We start from the raw sequence: 21,401 nt of genomic DNA, 5'->3' as shown, positions 1-21,401 counted from the left end.
TCTCTCTCTCTCTCTCTCTCTCTCTCCCCTCTCTCTCTCTCTCTCTCTCTCTCTCTCTCTGTGTCTCTCTCCCTCTCTCTCTCTCTCTCTCTCTCTCTCTCTCTCTCCCCTCTCTCTCTCTCTCTCTCTCTCTCTCTCTCTAATGAATTAATGAATGGACAATTCAGTTCATGAACATGGCTATTGCTGCATGACATTATGCTGGGGCCAGCGACATCTAATTAGATAATGAGACTCTTTAGAGAACCAATCAGGTATCATTACACAGACATTGTATTGTATGGGCAGAATGCCCGAGGTTAACAAGCCTTATATCACGGCTGTAAGCAGAATAGTTGTGGCTGTTGACTGTGTATACACAAAGGGGGGCCGACTTAAAATGTCCTGGACCTTTCCAGACTGTAAACAAATGATGTATGGCTTCAAATCATGTTTTACAAAAATGATGCCGCTCTTATGGAATCAATACATGGAATAGAAATCAAGTACTATTTGCATATGTATTTAATATATATAATATATATACTCCAGCCCCCATTTGCTCCATTGTTTACATTTTGTTGGTGAACTGCTCTTGGATGGTATAGCGAGATGAATGTATGTGAGATGATAGTACCCCTTGATTCTGTACCCCTCTTGCTGAAGGATTCCCCCCCCCTCCCCCACCGCCCCACGCCCCCCCCCCCCCCCCCCCATGGAAGGTTGTTGGATGGTTCTCTACCCTCCCAAAGGATGCTCTCGTTCACTCTCTCTCACTCACTGAAGATGATTGGTTACTTTAAGTAGGAGCTGGAGGGAGTTCCCACCATGTTCCTCACTGATCACCAGTCCATTACAAATGACCGAGGAAGAGTGGAAGAAAGGAAGAGTGGAAGAAAGGAAGAGTAAACACTTTGGGGAAAGGGTTTTATATTCCAACCACAGCCCATGTCTCCCTTCAAGAGGCCAGTGATCAAGTCTTTTCTCGCAGGAAGTTTTAACCTCTTCTGGTGAATGCCCTATTTTGCCAAACCCAAACTAAACTGCTTATATAACATTAAATATATGATGATCAGATGCAAAAGCAGGATGCCATTTGATAGGTAACACCTTGAAGTTGTCTGTGGATATGTTCAGATCACAGTTCAGAATAACATACTACACATGACAAGGAGATAAACAAGAATAAATGTATAATCAAATTAAAGCAGAATCTGGGCCCAATTATCGGCCCGTCCGTCTTAAGAGGTTGTCCCGCAATACACTGCTGAGGTTGTCCCGCAATACACTGCTGAGGTTGTCCCGCAATACACTGCTGAGGTTGTCCCGCAATACACTGCTGAGGTTGTCCCGCAATACACTGCTGAGGTTGTCCCGCAATACACTGCTGAGGTTGTCCCGCAATACACTGCAATCCATCACGAGGACTTCGAAAGGCAGCGCTTAGCTGTTCATCCCAAGTTCGGCTGTAGAAAGTGCTTATGACATAGGATTATTTTAGCAAGTCAACTAGTTCTGCATTCTGTAGACATTGCTGTATGCTGTTATCATTTACCAGATAAGATTGTTGTGTTTGAGAATTACAACACTTAACGTGGCATCAACTGATGACCCCTATTGCTTATATTCTCTCTGAAACTAACCCAGTCTGGAACAGAGTCTCCAATTACTCTACATATAAGCTTAAATGCACGGCCATATCTAAAGTGTAAAGTATTAGTGGGGGGACAGAGAATGGTGGGTCTCAGCAAGATTTGCCAAACATCACAGTTTCTCTTGTCCTCCTGGGACTGGAGCTCCGTTTCTGCCTCCTCCAGCAATAAATCAAAGCTTAAATGGAGCACCACTGTGTCAGTCTGCTCCAAACTAGAGCCAGACTCACACAGACACAGGGCCGGAGAGAGATAGAGATAAAGATAGAGATAGAGAAAGAGAAAGAGAAAGAGAAAGAGAAAGAGAAAGAGAAAGAGAAAGAGAAAGAGGGAGTTCCCACCATGTTCCTTACTGATCATCAGTCCATTACAAATGACCGAGGAAGAGTGGAAGAGTGGACGAGTGGAAGAAAGGAAGAGTGGAAGAAAGGAAAAGTAAACACTTTGGGGAAAGGGTTTTATATTCCAACCACAGCCCATGTCTCCCTTCAAGAGGCCAGTGATCAAGTCTTTTCTCGCAGGAAGTTTTCTGGTGAATGCCCTATTTTGCCAAACCCAAACTAAACTGCTTATATAACATTAAATATATGATTATCAGATGCAAAAGCAGGATGCCATTTGATAGAGAAAGAGATAGAGAAAGAGATAGAGATAGAGAAAGTCACTGGCTGCTCTCTCTGCTCAATACGCAACAGCACAGATAAAGACAGGGTTCAAATTACTGAGGTAGCCAGGGTGTTGAGGTAACCAGGGGTGTAGAGGTAACCAGGGGTGTAGAGGTAACCAGGGTACTGAGGTAACCAGGGGTGTAGAGGTAACCAGGGGTGTAGAGGTAACCAGGGTACTGAGGTAACCAGGGGTGTAGAGGTAAACAGGGGTGTAGAGGTAACCAGGGGTGTAGAGGTAGCCAGGGGTGTAGAGGTAACCAGGGGTGTAGAGGTAGCCAGGGGTGTAGAGGTAGCCAGGGTACTGAGGTAACCAGGGGTGTAGAGGTAGCCAGGGGTGTAGAGGTAACCAGGGGTGTAGAGGTAGCCAGGGGTGTAGAGGTAACCAGGGATGTAGAGGTAACCAGGGGTGTAGAGGTAACCAGGGGTGTAGAGGTAGCCAGGGGTGTAGAGGTAACCAGGGGTGTAGAGGTAACCAGGGGTGTAGAGGTAGCCAGGGGTGTAGAGGTAGCCAGGGTACTGAGCTGCAGTCCCATGACCAATCATGACCCCATCAGTGCTGACCCCCCTCAGGGTATATACAGTGTTTCTGAGTGGTGAGCCCCCCCCCCCCCCCTTATGAAGGGTCAGGGTATATACAGTGTTTCTGAGTGCTGACCCCCCCCCCCCCTTGTGAAGGGTCAGGGTATATACAGTGCTTCTGAGTGGTGAGCCCGTCCTCTGATTTCTACCTCCACCAACCTCCTCTACATCCTAGATATTCATATATAATAACAACATCATAATACTCAGACTACACAAATATATCTGTATCGTCACACCATCCACTAGTCACTCATTTCTACACTTACATTTACATTTTACATTTTTGGCATTCAGCTGAATTATTTATTTATTTTAGAATTATTTAGACTTAGAACTCCTTTTCTCTCCTTCTCTGATAGAGACCAGCAACATGTCGACCCTAGATCAATAAGTCACAGTGTTACTATGGTTACTAACTGCTCAATAAACACAGTTGCCTGGGATCTCCTGTAACCTGTTGCACAAAGCTGAGTATACATTCACTGTATCAACTAAAGAAGGAACATATCTGATACATATCTGATACACACACATCTGTTACATATCTGTTACATATCTGTTACATATCTGTTACACACACATCTGTTACACATCTGTTACATATCTGTTACACATCTGTTACATATCTGTTACACACACATCTGTTACATATCTGTTACACATCTGTTACACACACATCTGTTACATATCTGTTACATATCTGTTACACACACATCTGTTACACATCTGTTACACACACATCTGTTACACATCTGTTACATATCTGTTACACATCTGTTACACACACATCTGTTACATATCTGTTACATATCTGTTACATATCTGTTACACACACATCTGTTACATATCTGTTACACACACATCTGTTACATATCTGTTACACATCTGTTACACACACATCTGTTACATATCTGTTACATATCTGTTACACATCTGTTACACACACATCTGTTACATATCTGTTACATATCTGTTACATATCTGTTACACACACATCTGTTACATATCTGTCACATATCTGTTACATATCTGTTACACATCTGTTACACATCTGTTACATATCTGTTACACACACAGCTGTTACATATCTGTTACACACACATCTGTTACATATCTGTTACATATCTGTTACACATCTGTTACACACACATCTGTTACATATCTGTTACATATCTGTTACATATCTGTTACACACACATCTGTTACATATCTGTTACACATCTGTTACACATCTGTTACATATCTGTTACACATCTGTTACACACACATCTGTTACATATCTGTTACACATCTGTTACACACACATCTGTTACATATCTGTTACATATCTGTTACACATCTGTTACACACACATCTGTTACATATCTGTTACATATCTGTTACATATCTGTTACACATCTGTTACATATCTGTTACACACACATCTGTTACACATCTGTTACACATCTGTTACACATCTGTTACACATCTGTTACACACATCTGTTACATATCTGTTACATATCTGTTACTCACACATCTGTTACACATCTGTTACATATCTGTTACATATCTGTTACACATCTGTTACATATCTGTTACTCACACATCTGTTACACATCTGTTACATATCTGTTACATATCTGTTACACATCTGTTACACACACATCTGTTACATATCTGTTACATATCTGTTACACATCTGTTACATATCTGTTACATATCTGTTACATATCTGTTACACATCTGTTACATATCTGTTACATATCTGTTACACATCTGTTACACATCTGTTACACACATATCTGTTACACATCTGTTACATATCTGTTACATATCTGTTACTCACACATCTGTTACACATCTGTTACATATCTGTTACATATCTGTTACACATCTGTTACACACACATCTGTTACATATCTGTTACATATCTGTTACACATCTGTTACATATCTGTTACATATCTGTTACATATCTGTTACACATCTGTTACATATCTGTTACATATCTGTTACATATCTGTTACACATCTGTTACATATCTGTTACATATCTGTTACACATCTGTTACATATCTGTTACACATCTGTTATATATCTGTTACATATCTGTTACATATCTGTTACACATCTGTTACACACATATCTGTTACATATCTGTTACACATCTGTTACATATCTGTTACATATCTGTTACACACATATCTGTTACTGTTACTGTTTATTACTGCTACATACATGACACCCCTGTCATTTGTTTGATTGTTGTTGTAGAGGAGCGAGATTCCAAAAGCATTTCACTATTTCACTTATGGCTGTATGCGATGTACATGACCAATACAATTTGATTTGATTTGATTTGATATGATATCTCGTATGCCTTGTGAATCGGGCTGAAGGGGACAAGATCATTACACACAAGCAATTACAGTTTTCAGTAACCTCCTCTAAAATGTAAACAAACCCAGTATCCCACAATTAACCACCCTCTCTGATGTAAAAAAGCGCCCAGTAGTCCATGCTTATAACCACCCATCAGTGAATGTTTTATTCAAGGAGCAAGCATGTTACGACCTCGGGCTGGGCAGCCCCCAACAGCTCTCACAGGGCTGCTTGTGGATTGTAAGAACACAAAGCTTGTCACCCTTTATTTCACCTCCTCCATAACATTACAATACATCCTTCAGGCATCACAAGCTGAGGGGGAGTCCAAAGGATGATGTCTCTCCTACAGGAGAGGGTGATTCAAAGTGGCTCAATGACACCACCGTGTGGATATATATTGTGTTACATGTTGGGCATGACTATTGACATTTTAGCCACTTAATCATGATAACCATGAGATCTCTAACTGACTGCTAATGTATAGGACTTGAAGTAACAAATCTAATAAAATCGAATTGTATTTGTCAAGTACACAATATACAGTGCAGTGAAATTCGTTAGGACAAGCAACTCCTCAACAACGCAACAATCAAACCATTAACAATGCATTAATAATAATAATAATAATAATAATAATAATAATAATAATAATAATAATAATAATAATAATATATAACAATAACATAATGTGGCATAGTAATATCAGCAAATGTAGCATGGGGCAAGCATGTTTCTCGACATATATCAAACAAAGCATCCCAAATCCCAATATGTTTTAACACTGTTTTCAATACAATATAGCCGACAGTAGGTGTGTTTAATTCAACTTCACTTTTCGTCATTAAAAAAGAGAAAACTACTCTTGGGGGATGGGTGATTCAGAAGGCTATGAGCAAGCACGTTGATTGTAAGGGACAGTGACATTCTAACTAACAAGATGAACTAAATTATCTTAGCTTCGTGTTCGTCAGATCTGTATCATTCTTTACAGATTGTGACAGTCATAGTTCTGACATAAACGTGTCATTCACAGCTAATATAAGTCTATAGTTAGACATTAGGACTCAGGATAACAAGGATCAAACTAGTTGCAGGAATTCAGCGACGTGGGGAACTTCTCGTTTGCTAGGTGGTGGAGGTGGGCCAGAGGTCTCAAATCAATCAAGCGAATTAGAATGCCCCCGAAAGTTCTAGAAGCACTATCATCCACTACATACATCCACTACATACAATTCTTTTTTATATATATATACAAACACATTCTCGGATTTAGCACATTTGATTAGAGCTATCATTATTGCATTGAACTCACTTTACTCCAAAAATACAAATTCTTTAAGGTAAGAATAGATATCCAGTCTTTTGGAATGTTTGAATAACTTTCATTGAAACCTTGGGGGATGGGGCACATACATTTCTCCAAAATGTTACTAGGCAGGCTACGTTCGCTACGTGCCAGGATCCCTGATTGGTTATGGAAATATAATGGGAGGAGAGAGGAGAGTTTACTCTGGACTATTTAAGCGCCGTTGTCCCATTGTTCTAACGGTGTATTGCGATTTCACTTCTGTGGAGGACGGAGCACCATAGCACTTAATTGATTGTACTGTCATCGGGTATAATTTGAGAATGGCGTTTAATTCAAGCCATTATGACAGTTTTCCTCCGTCCCCAGCGGACGACAGAGGTTCCAAATGGCCATCCTGGGGGAATCTTGTGCAGAAACTGATCGAACTGAAGAGGCAGGCAGACACGGATCAAAACAGTAGTATGAGTGATTCTGGTAAGTTTGTATTGTTCGAGCTGTCCTTTGTTCAGGGTATGTTGCAAACTTGCAACAAATACTGTTAAAATCTGGAACGCTAACACAAGCATGCATTGCTCAAGATACTGAAATTCTAAATTGTAGAGTTGATTCATTCAATGAAAAGAAAACACAGCCTTAATCAGTTGCAGGCTGTAGACTGCATTTCAGAGACTGATATAATTGCATGGTAATACAAATTTACATAATTGAATGGACGATTCCAATATATTGAATGAACATGAAAGCATATTGTATTTTCTTTCTATTCCAGGATCTGTTACCGACATGTCAATGACAGATTCAGAGAGCAGCTTCTTCTATGATCCGGAGGAGACTTTGTGTGCACAGGTAGTTGAGACCATCGCGCAAAGTCTCACAGACGCCTCTGACTATGTCCTGAAGTGCTCCAAACTTGTCTTACCTGGCCCTCTACTGACAAATATTGGACAGGAGCTCCTTCACCTGGCTGCTAGTGAGCCCTGTGGCCTCAAGGGGGCGCTCATTGATTTGTGTTTGGAGCAAGGGGACCAGGGTGGTCTGTGTCGTGTGGAACAGATAGCTGTTGACCCTGAACTGGTCCCTACCTTCCATCTTACCCTGGTGCTGAGGCCTGAGGTCGAGGGACTGTGGCCCAAGGTCCAGAGGCTGTTCAGGGGGGGCAAGTACCCCCAAACTCAGAATGTGACAGAGAGACATGCACACACTCTCAAACTCAGCACGGGGTTCACAGCTATCAAAAGGAAGCTGTATAGTTCAGGAGAGCTGCTCGTTGAAGAGTGCTGACTAATCTCGCCGAAGACTTCACTGAATGGAACAATAGAAAAGCTGCTGCAGAAATCAATGCACACAAGTTATTTTTATATACCTGTATGTTCATGGTGATGGAATATATTGCGAGAATAGCGATGCGTACGATGCAGGAACTGATGGTTGAAGTTCCTTTTTGTACAGTACTCTTGAACCTAAAATATCCACATTTTCTATAAAACAAGTATCTGGTCCTATGGCAGCTATTCCACATACGTGTGGGAACAACCAAGACCAAGGTACATGCTCTGAGTCGGTGCATACTGTTTGAGCATAAGTTCTGCTCTTGTTGACTGTGAAACCATGCTATTCGCTATACAGTTTGTCTATGTATTTGATACTCAAATATTTACCTTTAAAACCTGTACTGCTTTTTGTACTTTCATTGCAAAACTTGAAAAAAAATACATTATTTTTCAAAACTGTCTTGTGTAGTCAACTTTCTTGCAAATATTAATCACAGTAATGATCATCTCAGTTTCACCATGTACATACATATCCATTCCTTAAAGTAGGAAGTTCACAAATCAAATGCGAATACTTCAGCTCTGAGCAACCATCCCTGTTGTGTAGTTGGGTGTTCTACATAATATATATTCACTAAAACAAATGCATAAAAAATAACATGACATTTTCAAAACATTAGTGAAAATATTTTGCACAAAACATTGCAAAGATTCAGACAATCATGCTATAACAATAAAACATAACTCAGATAAAAAGAAACACATTTCACACAGATTTTTAGAGGGTTTTAAATTGAATAAATACAGATTTATTTTCTTTGTGCAATCATATTCAATACTCATCTCAATAATCCAACAGGCCACAAGCAAATCCACAGGGTACATTAAATTATATCATTAATGACATAAGCTTGATAACTCCATCTAGCCCTGCATTGTTAAAAGTACAACATATATACAGGTATAAACTATAAAAAAAAATTATACAGTTTTTATTGGCTCAGATGTCTAAGAGAAGGCCTTTCGGTTCCTCAAAATATGGATGAAAACTTTTTTTAAAAACGGCTTTATTTCAGCAGCTTTGTATACCATTCCAAAACAGTAATGCTGTCATTTTCAAAAGACCATGACGGCACCTAGATTTCCTCCAGCCTGAAGACACGAGTGTTGAAAAACCAGCTGTTGCCTTGTCCATTTCTACACAGCTCTACAGGAAGTCAGTCCACAGGAAAATGCAGAGGTTCCCTGATGCTGTCTGTAGCCCACGGGGTGTAAGGCGTTTCGGATTCTTTTGGATTGCTGCAATTTTATGCTCCAATTTGTGTGGGCTTCAACAGAGCATTATGTATCGATTTCCTCTCATTAAATTCAAGTACCAAATAACCTAAGGAATACAAATTAACAAATTACACATACCAAGACATATAGTACAGTACCGAATGGATTAAATGGATTGTCAACAAAAAACTAACAAATAAGTAGTTATTGAAATAAAATAATAATAATTATAAATGTATGGACTCACCCTTATCTGTGTGTCAGTTGTTTCTATCCATGTAGCAAGACCTGGATCTCAGACAGCCTGGAGCAGCTCGGAGTGCCCATTCTCTGTGCCCTCTGGTACAGGTCAGAGTCCCCGAAATAACGAGCACGATACAGCAAGCCTTCCTCTGGGAAAAAAAGAAAACATACACACACAAAATATGTCAAATGCTATATCTCAAATCAAATTTTAATGGTCATCTACACAATATACAGGATACAATATGATGGAACGCTTTAGGGAAAGCAACTCCTCAACAACGCAACAATCAAACAATATCGATATTAATTTGCAGTGTAATGATAACAAAATCAGGAAACAATAATAATAGTAAAGCAATGGCATGAAGTGTGAAGTGTCAGAGACACTCACAACATTCCAATGAAAGAAATTGCAATAATGATCCCAAACTGTTGTGAGTTAATCATACGTGGTGGAATCCTAAGAGCCGCACCGACGTGTAAATCTTGCATTGATGTCGATGCTAACTTTGCGTGATGATTCGATTTACATGTGCGAATCTTGAGTTAGGATTCCACCCACACTTAAGTTGTACTCACCGTCTTCACAGAAATCAAACATTTCGATGTGCTAAAGGTCTGTTGGTTTTATGGGTTAGGGTCTCTCTAACTTACTCTGTTGGTGTTATGGGTTAGGGTCTCTCTAACTTACTCTGTTGGTGTTATGGGTTAGGGTCTCTCTAACTTACTCTGTTGGTTCTATGGGTTAGGGTCTCTCTAACTTACTCTGTTGGTGTTATGGGTTAGGGTCTCTCTAACTTACTCTGTTGGTGTTATGGGTTAGGGTCTCTCTAACTTACTCTGTTGGTTCTATGGGTTAGGGTCTCTCTAACTTACTCTGTTGGTGTTATGGGTTAGGGTCTCTCTAACTTACTCTGTTGGTGTTATGGGTTAGGGTCTCTCTAACTTACTTTGTTGGTTCTATGGATTAGGGTCTCTCTAACTTACTCTGTTGGTGTTATGGGTTAGGGTCTCTCTAACTTACTCTGTTGGTTTTATGGGTTAGGGTCTCTCTAACTTACTCTGTTGGTTCTATGGGTTAGGGTCTCTCTAACTTACTCTGTTGGTTTTATGGGTTAGGGTCTCTCTAACTTACTCTGTTGGTTCTATGGGTTAGGGTCTCTCTAACTTACTCTGTTGGTTTTATGGGTTAGGGTTAGGGTTACAGGTTAGGGTTAGGGGGTCTCTCTCACTTACTTTGTTGCTTTTCCTTCCAGCAGTTGTTCCTGAGGTTGGAGATGTAGTCCTCCTCCACGCTCCTCTCTATGTTCCTCAGATTTTTTCCGGAGTATTCCTCAGCGAAGCTGTCACTCACGTAGTAAGGCACTTTAAGAGCCGTCGTCTGCCTCCTGTGAGTGTGGCCCGCCGACCTGCATCACGGAATGACAAAACAGAGGAAGAGGAAATGGGGCAAATTCTTCTACTTCCCGATTGAAATCACACAAAGAACCACCACTCTGATCTGAGTTCCAAGGTAAAGGAGCGAGGTCACACTTACGGGCGGTGGCTAAGGCTGTAAGGGGGAGGGGACACCATCATTTGGCTGAGAGCGGAAACGATGATGAGGATGACGATGGGCATCAGCTGGACAAACAGAGCCAGACCTCCCTGTGGAGGACAGAGAGAAACACAAACAAAAACAAACGCAGTCAGATCTGCTCGAGCTCGGGGCATTCAGTGGTGTAGCACACTAAGGCGCATACCATCATCGCAAGGTCCCTGGTTTGATTCCGGCCATCGACATAACCTGCATGTCATCCCTCCTCTCTCTCACCCATCCTTCCTGTCAATCTCTACTGTCTCTATCCCAATAAAGCAGAAATGCCCTAAAACATATATTAATGTTAATGTAATGAGCTCCCACTGTCAGCCACTGGATCTCTTTCCCATTATTCTTCCTTTTCTTTCTCCAAGCATCTGGATCACACTACATAGGGTTCACACAATGGATCAATCTACAAAGTATTTTTGAATTTATTTTTGAATTTTCTATTTATCTCACTTACATCTCTCTGTTGATCTCCTCTCCTCTCTTGTCTCTGCTGATGGCCAAAATGCATTCTGCCATTTCTGTAAACATGAACGTTACCTGGAAAAGAGTGCAACGTATAGAGAAACATTCACATGAACAGACACCCAGGTCCGTATTACGTAAACAAATACTATTTTCCATTGGCCAACTCACTGGATGGGAAGCCTCCACCAAAGAACATGTTGAAAAGATCCTCAGGCGAGATATCAGCCTCAAAGTCTTGGCGCTGGTGCCTGTGTCTGGTTGGATGTGCTCTCTCTTCCCCATACTGGTCATACTGCTTCCGTTTCTCTGTGTTACTCAGTACAGCATACGCATTCCCAATAGCTGGAGAAATACACACACACACACACACACACACACACACACACACACACACACACACAAGCCAGTCAGCCAAACATAAACTGTTCTGTACTCCAGCAACCATTTGCAAACTTACAAGCCACAATTCAATGTCATAGTCCAGTCAGTTAAGAAGTGATAAATAACCATTCATTGTGCACCATGGAGGAACATCCAATAATTCACCTTTAAATGCCTCTGTAGCTCCTGGAGCTTGGTTTTTATCTGGATGGAATTTCAGGGCCAGTTTTCTGTAGGACTTTTTCAGATCCTCTTCAGAGGCCTCCTTAACGACTCCCAGAATCTCATAGTAGTTTTTACAACTCTTTATTCTTCAGATACAGAGGGGAACCAGAGAAAGTTAGTGAATTTGTGTAGCAGGCAAACATACACAGAGGGACAAGCAAACAAACAATGCATCCTGTTTAATCTCATGCTATGGACCGTATAGGCCTACACGTATGTACGTGAAAGTTTCCCCTATTGACAATCTTGGCCAGGACAGGGACGAAAAATATCAGATCCGCTCCTGTACTTTTCTCTCCGGTGAACAAAGTAAAAGGTGTATGTTACTCACTTTTTCACAGCATCCAGCTGCTCTGCGGTGTATGGTTTGGCTGAGTCTGTGCCACTCTGCCCTGAAGTATGAGCATGATTTCCATGGTTACGGTGTTTTACTCCAGAGCCATCCCCGTTCATAGGATTGTCTGTGTCTTCGGGAGGTTTCCCATTCTGTTCAAGGGACTCTAGTAAATCTGGGAGACAAGGACAAGGGTTACGTTAGCAAAGCTCTGTGTGACAGCAGAAAATGACAAGGAAAATAATTAAAAGATTAGGCTTGTAATCCGAGGAAGAGCTATCAATAATTGACAGGTTCTCTGAGAAGATTTCTCTTTTTGTAGCCAGCTACAACGCAGCTACTGTAACTGTACTGTACTGTGCTGTACTGTATTGCGGCTACATAATCCAACACATCCATGGCATGGATTAGGGTGCTACCAGCGTCTTTAAAAGCCAGCATAAGTGATCATCACAACGTTAGTAAGAAAGCCAGGAAAGTGGCTAGTTAGCTAGTTATGCAATGTTACCGATTACGTTTGTCAGCATGACAGCAAATTTAGAGACTTCACCAATGGACATCGATCAATATACCTTGACATCGATGATAATATGATAGGAAGCAAAACAAACTACAAGTACCACGTATCCAAGTAACTGGCTAGGGCGAGATGGATTCATGCTAGCCATTGCAGATTTGTATCTGCAGTGATGGCCCACCAACAGAAATGAAATACAAGCTAGTTACAGCGAGAATCGACCTACTTTTGGCCTGGTCAGTTGGAAACAAGCGTTGTGCCTTCTCAAGAAACCTCCGGGCTTTGTCTTTTTGATTATTACTAAGTGCATTTCGAGAAATATTAATGCACCGTTCAGCTTCGTCCTTGTTTGATTCCATCGCGACAGCGGAACTGTTTACTCGTCTCTGGACGCGCTATGATGACGTTCAGAAAGTGGGTTCAGCCGGAACGTAAATAATACGTCAGTTCAATGACAACCTTCATGTGCAGTGCACCAGTTTATATTCGATGTGGACCTAGTCGCGTGGATACGTTATAACTAAATGTACTGTACACGTTAATGAGGTTGCTTCATTGTTATTCTCGCTCTGTTTATAGGCTCTACATGTCTTAGTATACAGCCATTAGATCTCCTTTACCATGACTGTAATGGTCGCAGGCTTCAGGCCAGCACTACAGCTAAAACGTTTGACAACAGCAGAGAGTTCTCTGGTGAGGGCATATCTGTGCACAGGAGCCAAGGATGCAATCTCCCTAGTGATCCAAGGGAAACCACCAGCGAAGAAAAAGGTGAGAAAAAAGAAGCCTGCATTTAATGAAGACCTGTCCTGGGAGGAGAGGTTGGCTGACGCTGTTACACCGTTATGGCGGCTGAGCTATGAGGAGCAACTACAGCTTAAACAGAGCCAGCAGGAGAGGATTCTGCTACAACTCTCGGACCAGCTGTCAAAGGGAGACTCGTCTCAACAGGTCTCGACAACACATTCACCGCCCAGGAGGGATAAACTGAGCTTCCCTCTACTGCCCATCCTACCATCCCCAGTCAGAGACGGCTACCGCAACAAATCCACCTTCTCCGTCAACATAGGGGCGGACTTCAACCCCAAGACGGTGGGGTTTTACGTGGGCACCGGCAAGGTGGGAAACATTGTCTGTGTGAACGCGGACCACCTCCTCAACTCGCCCGAGAAACACAAGCTGGTGGCCAGGTGCTATCAGGACTTCATCCGCCTCTCTCCGCTGGAGCCCTGCCTCCTGTTCCACAGTGGGGGTCACTGGAGGGAGGTCACAGTGAGAACTAACGCTGAGGGTCACACCATGGTGATAGTATACTTCCACCCACAGGGGCTCACCCCGGAGGAGATAGACGTCCATAAGGCTGCACTGGTGGACTACTTTACCCAGGGTCCTGGGTCTGTCTGTCAGCTGGACTCTCTGTACTTCCAGGAGAGCTCTATGACCCGCTGTAGTCACGAGGAATCCCCCTATCAGCTCCTACACGGCCAGGCACACATAAACGAAAAGGTGAATACTGAATGCAGTCTGTACCAGGAGACTGAATTATGGGGGTTCCAATCCTCCCATTACAAAGCAGGGCAGCTGTGTCTGTACTACTGTCCCTGAATTAATAAATGCTTTGGGTAACACATTACATTAACTTGCTGTATATTGTTGTGTAATAGCAATGTTATATTATACAACAATAATATTGTATTAACGTCATGCCCGGCCTTCACCGTACCTTGGCACGTCTTGTCTTGCCAAAATGAGGATGTCTTAAATACTTCTTAAGATGTTTTGAGATATTCTCATGTTTCTATTATTGATTTGATTTTCATTTTCAGTTATCAGTTATTTATAATACACAATTATTCTTATGTGCACGCACACACACACACACACACACACACACACACACACACACACACACACACACACACACACACACACACACACACGTGCGCGCGCACACACACACACACACACACACACACACACACACAGGCTATATATACAAACATAAGCACTATGGCATGCTAAAACACACACACATTGGACAACATAATAAAACGATCAATATCATTAATTACCAAAAAAGACAGTAAAGACAACAACTAAATCTACAACATTGTGGCACTATTTACCACTACTAAACATTTTCTTTTTTTTTATTATATGTTTTTAGGGCATTTGGGATAGAGACATTAGAGACTGACAGGAAGGATGGGGGAGAGAGAGGAGAGATGACATGCAAGTCGTGTCGAGGGTCGGAATCGAACCAGGAACCTTGCGATTACATGGTAAGCGCATTAGTGTGCTACACCACTAAGCGCCCCTACAAATGGTAACGATGCCAACACTACAAAACATTTTCTGACTCAAAATGTACAAACAGATGTTGTGAGATGTCTCAAGGGTGTTGGATGGGTGCAGTGTTGTAACGTCGTCTCGCCTACTTTAGTAAGTTGCGTTGAAGTGAGTTTAAAGGTTATTTTTTTCAGTGGGGAAGCCCCACTCTTATTTATTTTTTTAAAAATATGTTTTTAGGGCATTTCCGCTTTATTGGGAGAGAGACAGTAGAGATTGACAGGGAGGATAGAGACAGTAGAGATTGACAGGGAGGATAGACACAGTAGAGATTGACAGGAAGGATGGGTGAGAGAGAGGAGGGATGACATGCAGGATGTGTCGAGGGTTGGAATCGAACCAGGAACCTTGCGATGATGTGGTATGCGCCTTAGTGTGCTACACCACTAACCGCACCCCACTTTTATTTTTTATTGGATGGAGACAGTGGAGAGAGACAGGAAAGTAAGGAGGAAAGGCCATGTCAGAGGATATGGGTTGGACACAAACCCATGCTGACATGGGCATGTGTGTGCACTGTAGGCTGTGGTGCCAGACCACTGGACCACCCCAGGCCACATTGAAGTGAGTTTTAAACATTTTTCTAGGGCTGTACAGATTAATATATTAATCGAACAGATGAATCAACTAATGCTTTAGACCAAGGACAAGAACTTAAAGCTACTCTAGGGTGCCAAGTTATCAAGAGAGATGTATCAAGGAAGCTTAATGGAAATAGACATATCCTGCTTCCTTGTCTTAAGGGGAATAGAAATGACACCTTTGATTTGGAGGCCAGTATTTCATTGTTGTGTTAAAGTGCTCTATTACACCCCCACTCATTGTTTAGGCCAGTACCACTTTGGGTTTCTTGTCTAGAAATGTTTAGAAAATCTCTGACCGGGGCACTCAGTGGCGTAGCACACTAAGGCGCATACCATATCATCGCAAGGTTCCTGGTTCGATTCCGGCCATCGACATATCCTGCATGTCATCCCTCCTCTCTGTCACCCATCCTTCCTGTCAATCTCTACTATCTCTATCCCAATAAAGCAGAAATGCCCTAAAACATATTTAAGAAAATCTCTGACCAGCTAAATTGCTAGGCAAAAAATTATATGATTTCCACATCAGGCTGTAGATGAATTAACTAATAGGAAAACATTTATAAACTTTTTTTCTTTTTTCATCGACTGACAGAAATCATTTTTTGTTATTACACAAGAGGGAGAGTCACTTTACGCTTTCCCTAAATGGCCTTTTGGGATGGGATTATAGAGACCACCTTTCTACTCCTAAGTAAAGTGTATTTTTCATTCCTATCATCCACAGTTGCTGGGGTTTAACTTCCGCATCTCAGCTGACGCCTTCTTCCAAGTGAACCAGGGAGCAGCAGAGGTCCTGTATCAAGCAGTGAGAGAGATGGGCCTCCCAGATGGAGGGGGACGAGGCGGTACACTCTTGGACGTATGCTGTGGGACAGGGGCCATCGGCATCACCATGTCCCCCAGAGCGGACAGGGTCGTCGGCATCGAGCTCGTCGAGCAGGCCGTGGAGGACGCCAGGCACAACGCAGGCCTCAACGGCGTCCTGAACTGCGAGTTCCACCCGGGGAAAGCGGAGGTGGTCCTCCCTAGACTGATGCCCCAGCTGGGCTCCTCCTCAGAATGCGGTGGACTCACAGCGGTGGTGAACCCCTCCCGCTCAGGCCTGCACTACCGCGTGGTCCGGGCCATGAGGAACCACCCCTCCATACGCAGGTTGGTTTATATATCCTGCAAGCCTGAGGGAGAGGCCATGAGGAACTTCAGGGAGCTGTGCTGTCTCCCGGATCCACAGAGGAAGCTCACAGGGGAGGCGTTCAGGCCGAGCGTTGCTGTGCCTGTGGATATGTTTCCACATACAACACACTGTGAATTGGTGCTTGTTTTTGAGAGATAGAGAGAGGGACGGAGATATAGAGATAGAGAGAGAGAGCTGATTCCAAGAACCTCTTGAGGAGGAAAGTGTTGATGATATGGACCAGCAGTTTCTTTAGCAATGGCATTGTGGAATCAGAATAAATTAATTAATAAATTATGAAGAGTGGAGTTATTTATAATCAACGTGTTGTTGAAAAAAAAAACAGTTGTGATTTGGGCACTACACATGGAAACTGTCAGAGGGATGATATGGAATTACCAGAGTTTCAATCTTGATTGGTTGTATCACTATCATACAGAGATGTTTGGTGAGGTAACAATTCTGTATGCGACACTGGAGAAAGAGCTTCATATTTACACTGTTACATCACGTTTTAACATGCACCAACTCCATATGTACACTAGATGGTGCCAAAGTATAGAAACCATCCTAACAATTAACTAAAAAACATTTATTATAGATTACTTATTCACTGTTATGGATTTCTATGGAGACACATTAGTGCTGGTATAGAAGACACAGACTCCTACACTAAATGTTGTGTAGCCTGCATTTAGGTTGAAAATTATTTGAATGGTTTTGCATATCTCAATAGCCATGGTTATCATAAAAAAAGTGATGATGTTTGATTAGCATTAATGTGGTTATGTAAAGCCTCATAATAATTGCTAATGTGGTTAAGATGATTTATCAAATGATTTGTAGCTTTAATAAGGCCCTTTCTCCATTGGAATTATTTTAACACTGACATAAATGTATTCCATCTAACCAGGGATGGGCATTTTAAATTATTTCACTGTTTGGATATTCGCATAGTCGAAAACAAAATTAAAAAAAGTATTTGTACTTTATTTGTACTGCACATTATGTAAATGAGCCTAACAGGAATCAGGAAAACAATTGACCATTACACATAATAAATACTAATGTGAATACTCACACAGGTGATCGAAAACTAACCTCCGTTCAAATATTGGATTATTTGAAAAACCATGCCCGTCCCTCCATGTAACTAAATTAGCATTAGTCTTGAAAGTATTCATCAACCTCGCTGGTTATAGGCTGCAAAGCTACAACTCCTGTAGATATGGTAGATACAGAACAGTTTGAGACAGTGTAATACAGGATCAAGACCAATCGTATGTTGTATGAGTTCACTGCTGTTCACCAAGTGTTTGCTTGCTCTTGCAGACTTGCAGTTAATATGTGCCTACAGTCTGTGCCTCGAAGTACCACCGCTCGTGTGTTGTCATATGTTCCAACAAGTGTCCTTGCATAAGAGGGTCAGGTCAGAGGGATGACGTCACGCCCTCGACAAGACCTGTTGATTGGTTATTGCAGACTAGCCATGAAGGCTAGGAGTGCCAGGCTGAGCGTCGGACAGCACCACCGTTAGGAGGTAGAGTAGGTAGATGCCAGAGGGTCATGGGTCCGGGGATAGCGTTGCGTATCTTTATTACCATGAGTCAATGGCTTTCGTAAGTGCCAGTGTCGCCCTATTGCACATGTTAACCAATATTTGCATCAGATTAGAGATTTGTATCAGTTGCAACAGACTGAAGTTGCAGAAGTGTTCTGTTATGTCTCAGGTACAGGTATCCTCAGTGATTAGATTAGATTAGATTCAACTTTATTGTCATTGTGCAGAGTACAAGTACAGAGACAACGAAATGCAGTTAGCGTCTAACCAGAAGTGCAAAATAGCAGAAAGTGCAATGAACAGTATTTACAGGTAGTGCAATATATGAGCAGTAAGTAGTGCAGTATAATACAATTTAAAATGTACCTTTAAAAATGAAAGCAAGTTTAGTTTGAAAAAAAAAAAAAAAACTGATAAAAAAACTACAGGTCAAACTGAGGACACAGTGGTAATCACAGTATTATATACACTGTATATAGTAGTGTTATCACTGCTGACTGCAGCACTGGAATTTACCCACAGGGATCAATAAAGTACATATCTATCTATCTATCTATCTATCTATCTATTTTACAATCCGAAGCATTTATGTAATATTATCTTATGTTTATGTATAGAGCTGTTCTATCTACCACGGTTCTGTCTAAAAAAAAAAAAGCATTGTGACTGCCTATGGCCCCTGGTCCTAACATTGATTACTTTATCTTATGATGACTGATGGATAGATGATTCACTTACTTAAATAAATGTACTTGTTGTAACTCGCCTTGGATAAAGGCGTCTGCTAAATGCCATAAATGTAAAAATGTAAATGTCTACGGCTGTTCTGTACTCAGGTCATGTGTTTGATGTTTTATGGCGGACCCCCAGGAAGAATAGCAGCTGTATGAACAGCAGCTAACGGGAATCCTAAAAAAACTAATAAACTCAGTTTACCCTCAACCTTTTATTTACATTAATAGGATTTACTCACCTTTCCTGCTGGGTCAATGTTATTTCCATTAAGGTTCGACCCACCTATTAAAACCATGGAGTTCAGGGTTTATCACCTGAATTATTTTACCACTAAATCCCTGCTCATCACATAGCAGAATGCAATGTTAGGAGATCAATCAGGCAGACAGTATATGGAGCCAGGTCTGGTCAGACTTGGCCTCCCTCCTGTGGGGCCTCCTATAGGCCTCCCTCCTATGGGGCCTCCTATAGGCCTCCCTCCTATGGGGCCTCCTATAGGCCTCCCTCCTATGGGGCCTCCTATAGGCCTCCCTCCTATGGGGCCTCCTATAGGCCTCCCTCCTATGGGGCCTCCTATAGGCCTCCCTCCTGTGGGGCCTCCTATAGGCCTCCCTCCTGTGGGGCCTCCTATAGGCCTCCCTCCTGTGGGGCCTCCTATAGGCCTCCCTCCTGTGGGGCCTCCTATAGGCCTCCCTCCTGTGGGGCCTCCTATAGGCCTCCCTCCTGTGGGGCCTCCTATAGGCCTCCCTCCTGTGGGGCCTCCTATCGGCCTCCCTCCTATGCGGTAGCCAGCATTGGTAAGGCAATGCAGGCTACTGCACTGTTTCCACCACATACAGTAGCCTGCATCGCCTTACAAACCTAATTACTTTTCTCAGGGTCCAGTTTTTGCAAGTGAAAATATGAGGTTATCCTCTGTGGCTCAGTTGGTAGAGCATGGTGCTAACAATGTTTAGGTTGTGGGTTCGATTCCTGCTGGGACCATATATACTGATAAATGTATGCACTCACTCCAATGTAAATTGCTTTGGATAAAAGTGTCAGCTAAATGGCATATATCTCTATATTGTGTCTATTATACTTATTTCATTCTATTGTTGTTGTTGTTGTTGTTGTATATAAAAGCAATCAGGAGGTCCACAAAGTATGCTCTGGCTGTACAATGTGAAAATGATGCATCCAACCATACACTTGATTTTAGTACCTTTCAGCAATGAAATCAGATCTGCATCTGTAATGCTTAAAAACACTTCAACAATAAGGTCGGTGGCTCTAAAAGTGGAGAAACAAGTTGCAACGCGTAGTAGGCTACCAGCTCAGTCATGTGCTTATGAGTCAAAAGGCTCAGTCGTCCCAGATCATATGCTTACTGTATGTGGCCGTCATGAAACCATATGTAAACTTTGGATCTACCAGGAAGGAAAGAAAACCAGATAACCCTGTTGTATGAACGTGGCAGTGTTGGGGAAGCTACTCTGAAAATGTATTTAACTAGAATACCAATTACTTTACAAGGGAAGAAGTTGAACTACACTAAAGCTGCCCTTGAGAGAAATATAGTTTGTCAAACTAAAGCTACTTTGAAAAAGTGGTTCACTACATCGAAACTACCTCAACACACCGTCGGTTACTGAAAGATTGCCGGTCCATGTGACAGAAAACATGCAAATGTAGTTTGTAGTTTAACTACCACCACTGTACTGCAAAATTAGTTTAACTAACACCACACTACTGAAAGATGCAGTTCAACAAAATGTAGTTCTGACAGTCAACTGATAGTAGTGGAACAACATCACTGGAAAGTGACACGTGATATGTAAGCGATAGGATCCGATGTTCATGGTGGGTTGTGTAGCGTTACCGTCATACAGTCGACTCCCTTGTACATACACTTACTAAACACTTTATTAGAAACACTATACTAATACTGGGTAGGGCCTCCCTTTGCTCTCAAAACAGCCTCAATTCTTCGTGGTATTGATTCCACAAGATGTTGGAAACATCCCTTTGAGATTCTGGTCTATGATGACATGATTGCATTACGCAATTCCTGCAGATTTTTCAGGTGCACTTTCAAGCTGTGAATCTCCTGTTCTACCACATCCCAAAGGTGTTCTATTGGATTCAGATCCG

The 21,401-nt window shown here is 42.0% G+C and overlaps 3 protein-coding genes across 3 annotated transcripts; 2 read left to right on the top strand and 1 right to left on the bottom strand.

Moving 5' to 3' along the window:
• Positions 1 to 6,874: 6,874 nt before the first annotated feature.
• LOC310822445 (DNA damage-inducible transcript 4 protein-like) lies at positions 6,875 to 7,835 on the top strand (the record flags this gene model as incomplete). Its single annotated transcript, XM_083694782.1, has 2 exons — positions 6,875 to 7,028; positions 7,324 to 7,835. 2 exons carry the CDS (start codon positions 6,875 to 6,877, stop codon positions 7,833 to 7,835), a joined length of 666 nt encoding a protein of 221 aa, XP_083550908.1.
• Positions 7,836 to 8,613: 778 nt separating this feature from the next.
• On the bottom strand, positions 8,614 to 13,224 carry dnajb12a (DnaJ heat shock protein family (Hsp40) member B12a). The gene is made up of 9 exons (XM_083696388.1): positions 13,089 to 13,224; positions 12,343 to 12,520; positions 11,952 to 12,097; positions 11,574 to 11,747; positions 11,395 to 11,477; positions 10,887 to 10,996; positions 10,586 to 10,758; positions 9,351 to 9,495; positions 8,614 to 9,209 (listed from the first exon to the last, which is right to left on the bottom strand). Exons 1-8 carry the CDS (start codon positions 13,219 to 13,221, stop codon positions 9,374 to 9,376), a joined length of 1,119 nt encoding a protein of 372 aa, XP_083552514.1. The 5' UTR covers positions 13,222 to 13,224; the 3' UTR covers positions 8,614 to 9,209; positions 9,351 to 9,373.
• A 130-nt stretch (positions 13,225 to 13,354) lies between these two features.
• Positions 13,355 to 18,341, top strand: trmt2b (tRNA methyltransferase 2 homolog B). Its single transcript, XM_083696400.1, has 2 exons — positions 13,355 to 14,368; positions 16,523 to 18,341. Exons 1-2 carry the CDS (start codon positions 13,484 to 13,486, stop codon positions 17,129 to 17,131), a joined length of 1,494 nt encoding a protein of 497 aa, XP_083552526.1. The 5' UTR covers positions 13,355 to 13,483; the 3' UTR covers positions 17,132 to 18,341.
• Positions 18,342 to 21,401: the final 3,060 nt, after the last annotated feature.

This window comes from Argentina silus (assembly GCF_951799395.1).
Source record: "Argentina silus genome assembly, chromosome: X".
Lineage (NCBI taxonomy): Eukaryota > Metazoa > Chordata > Actinopteri > Argentiniformes > Argentinidae > Argentina > Argentina silus.
The sequence above is the reverse complement of the archived record's forward strand: the minus strand, read 5'-3'. Positions and strand labels throughout refer to the sequence as shown.

Excerpts from the sequence above, each read along its gene's own strand:
- dnajb12a (XM_083696388.1), bottom strand. The coding sequence starts at position 13,221 with ATGGAATCAAACAAGGACGAAGCTGAACGGTGCATTAATATTTCTCGA. Across the intron at positions 10,759-10,886 it reads TACAGCCTTAGCCACCGCCC|GTCGGCGGGCCACACTCACA; the intron begins GTAAGTGTGACC and ends TCCGTGATGCAG. Across the intron at positions 9,496-10,585 it reads CTGGAAGGAAAAGCAACAAA|AGGAAGGCTTGCTGTATCGT; the intron begins GTAAGTGAGAGA and ends TTTTTTTCCCAG.
- trmt2b (XM_083696400.1), top strand. The coding sequence starts at position 13,484 with ATGACTGTAATGGTCGCAGGCTTCAGGCCAGCACTACAGCTAAAACGT. Across the intron at positions 14,369-16,522 it reads AGGCACACATAAACGAAAAG|TTGCTGGGGTTTAACTTCCG; the intron begins GTGAATACTGAA and ends TATCATCCACAG.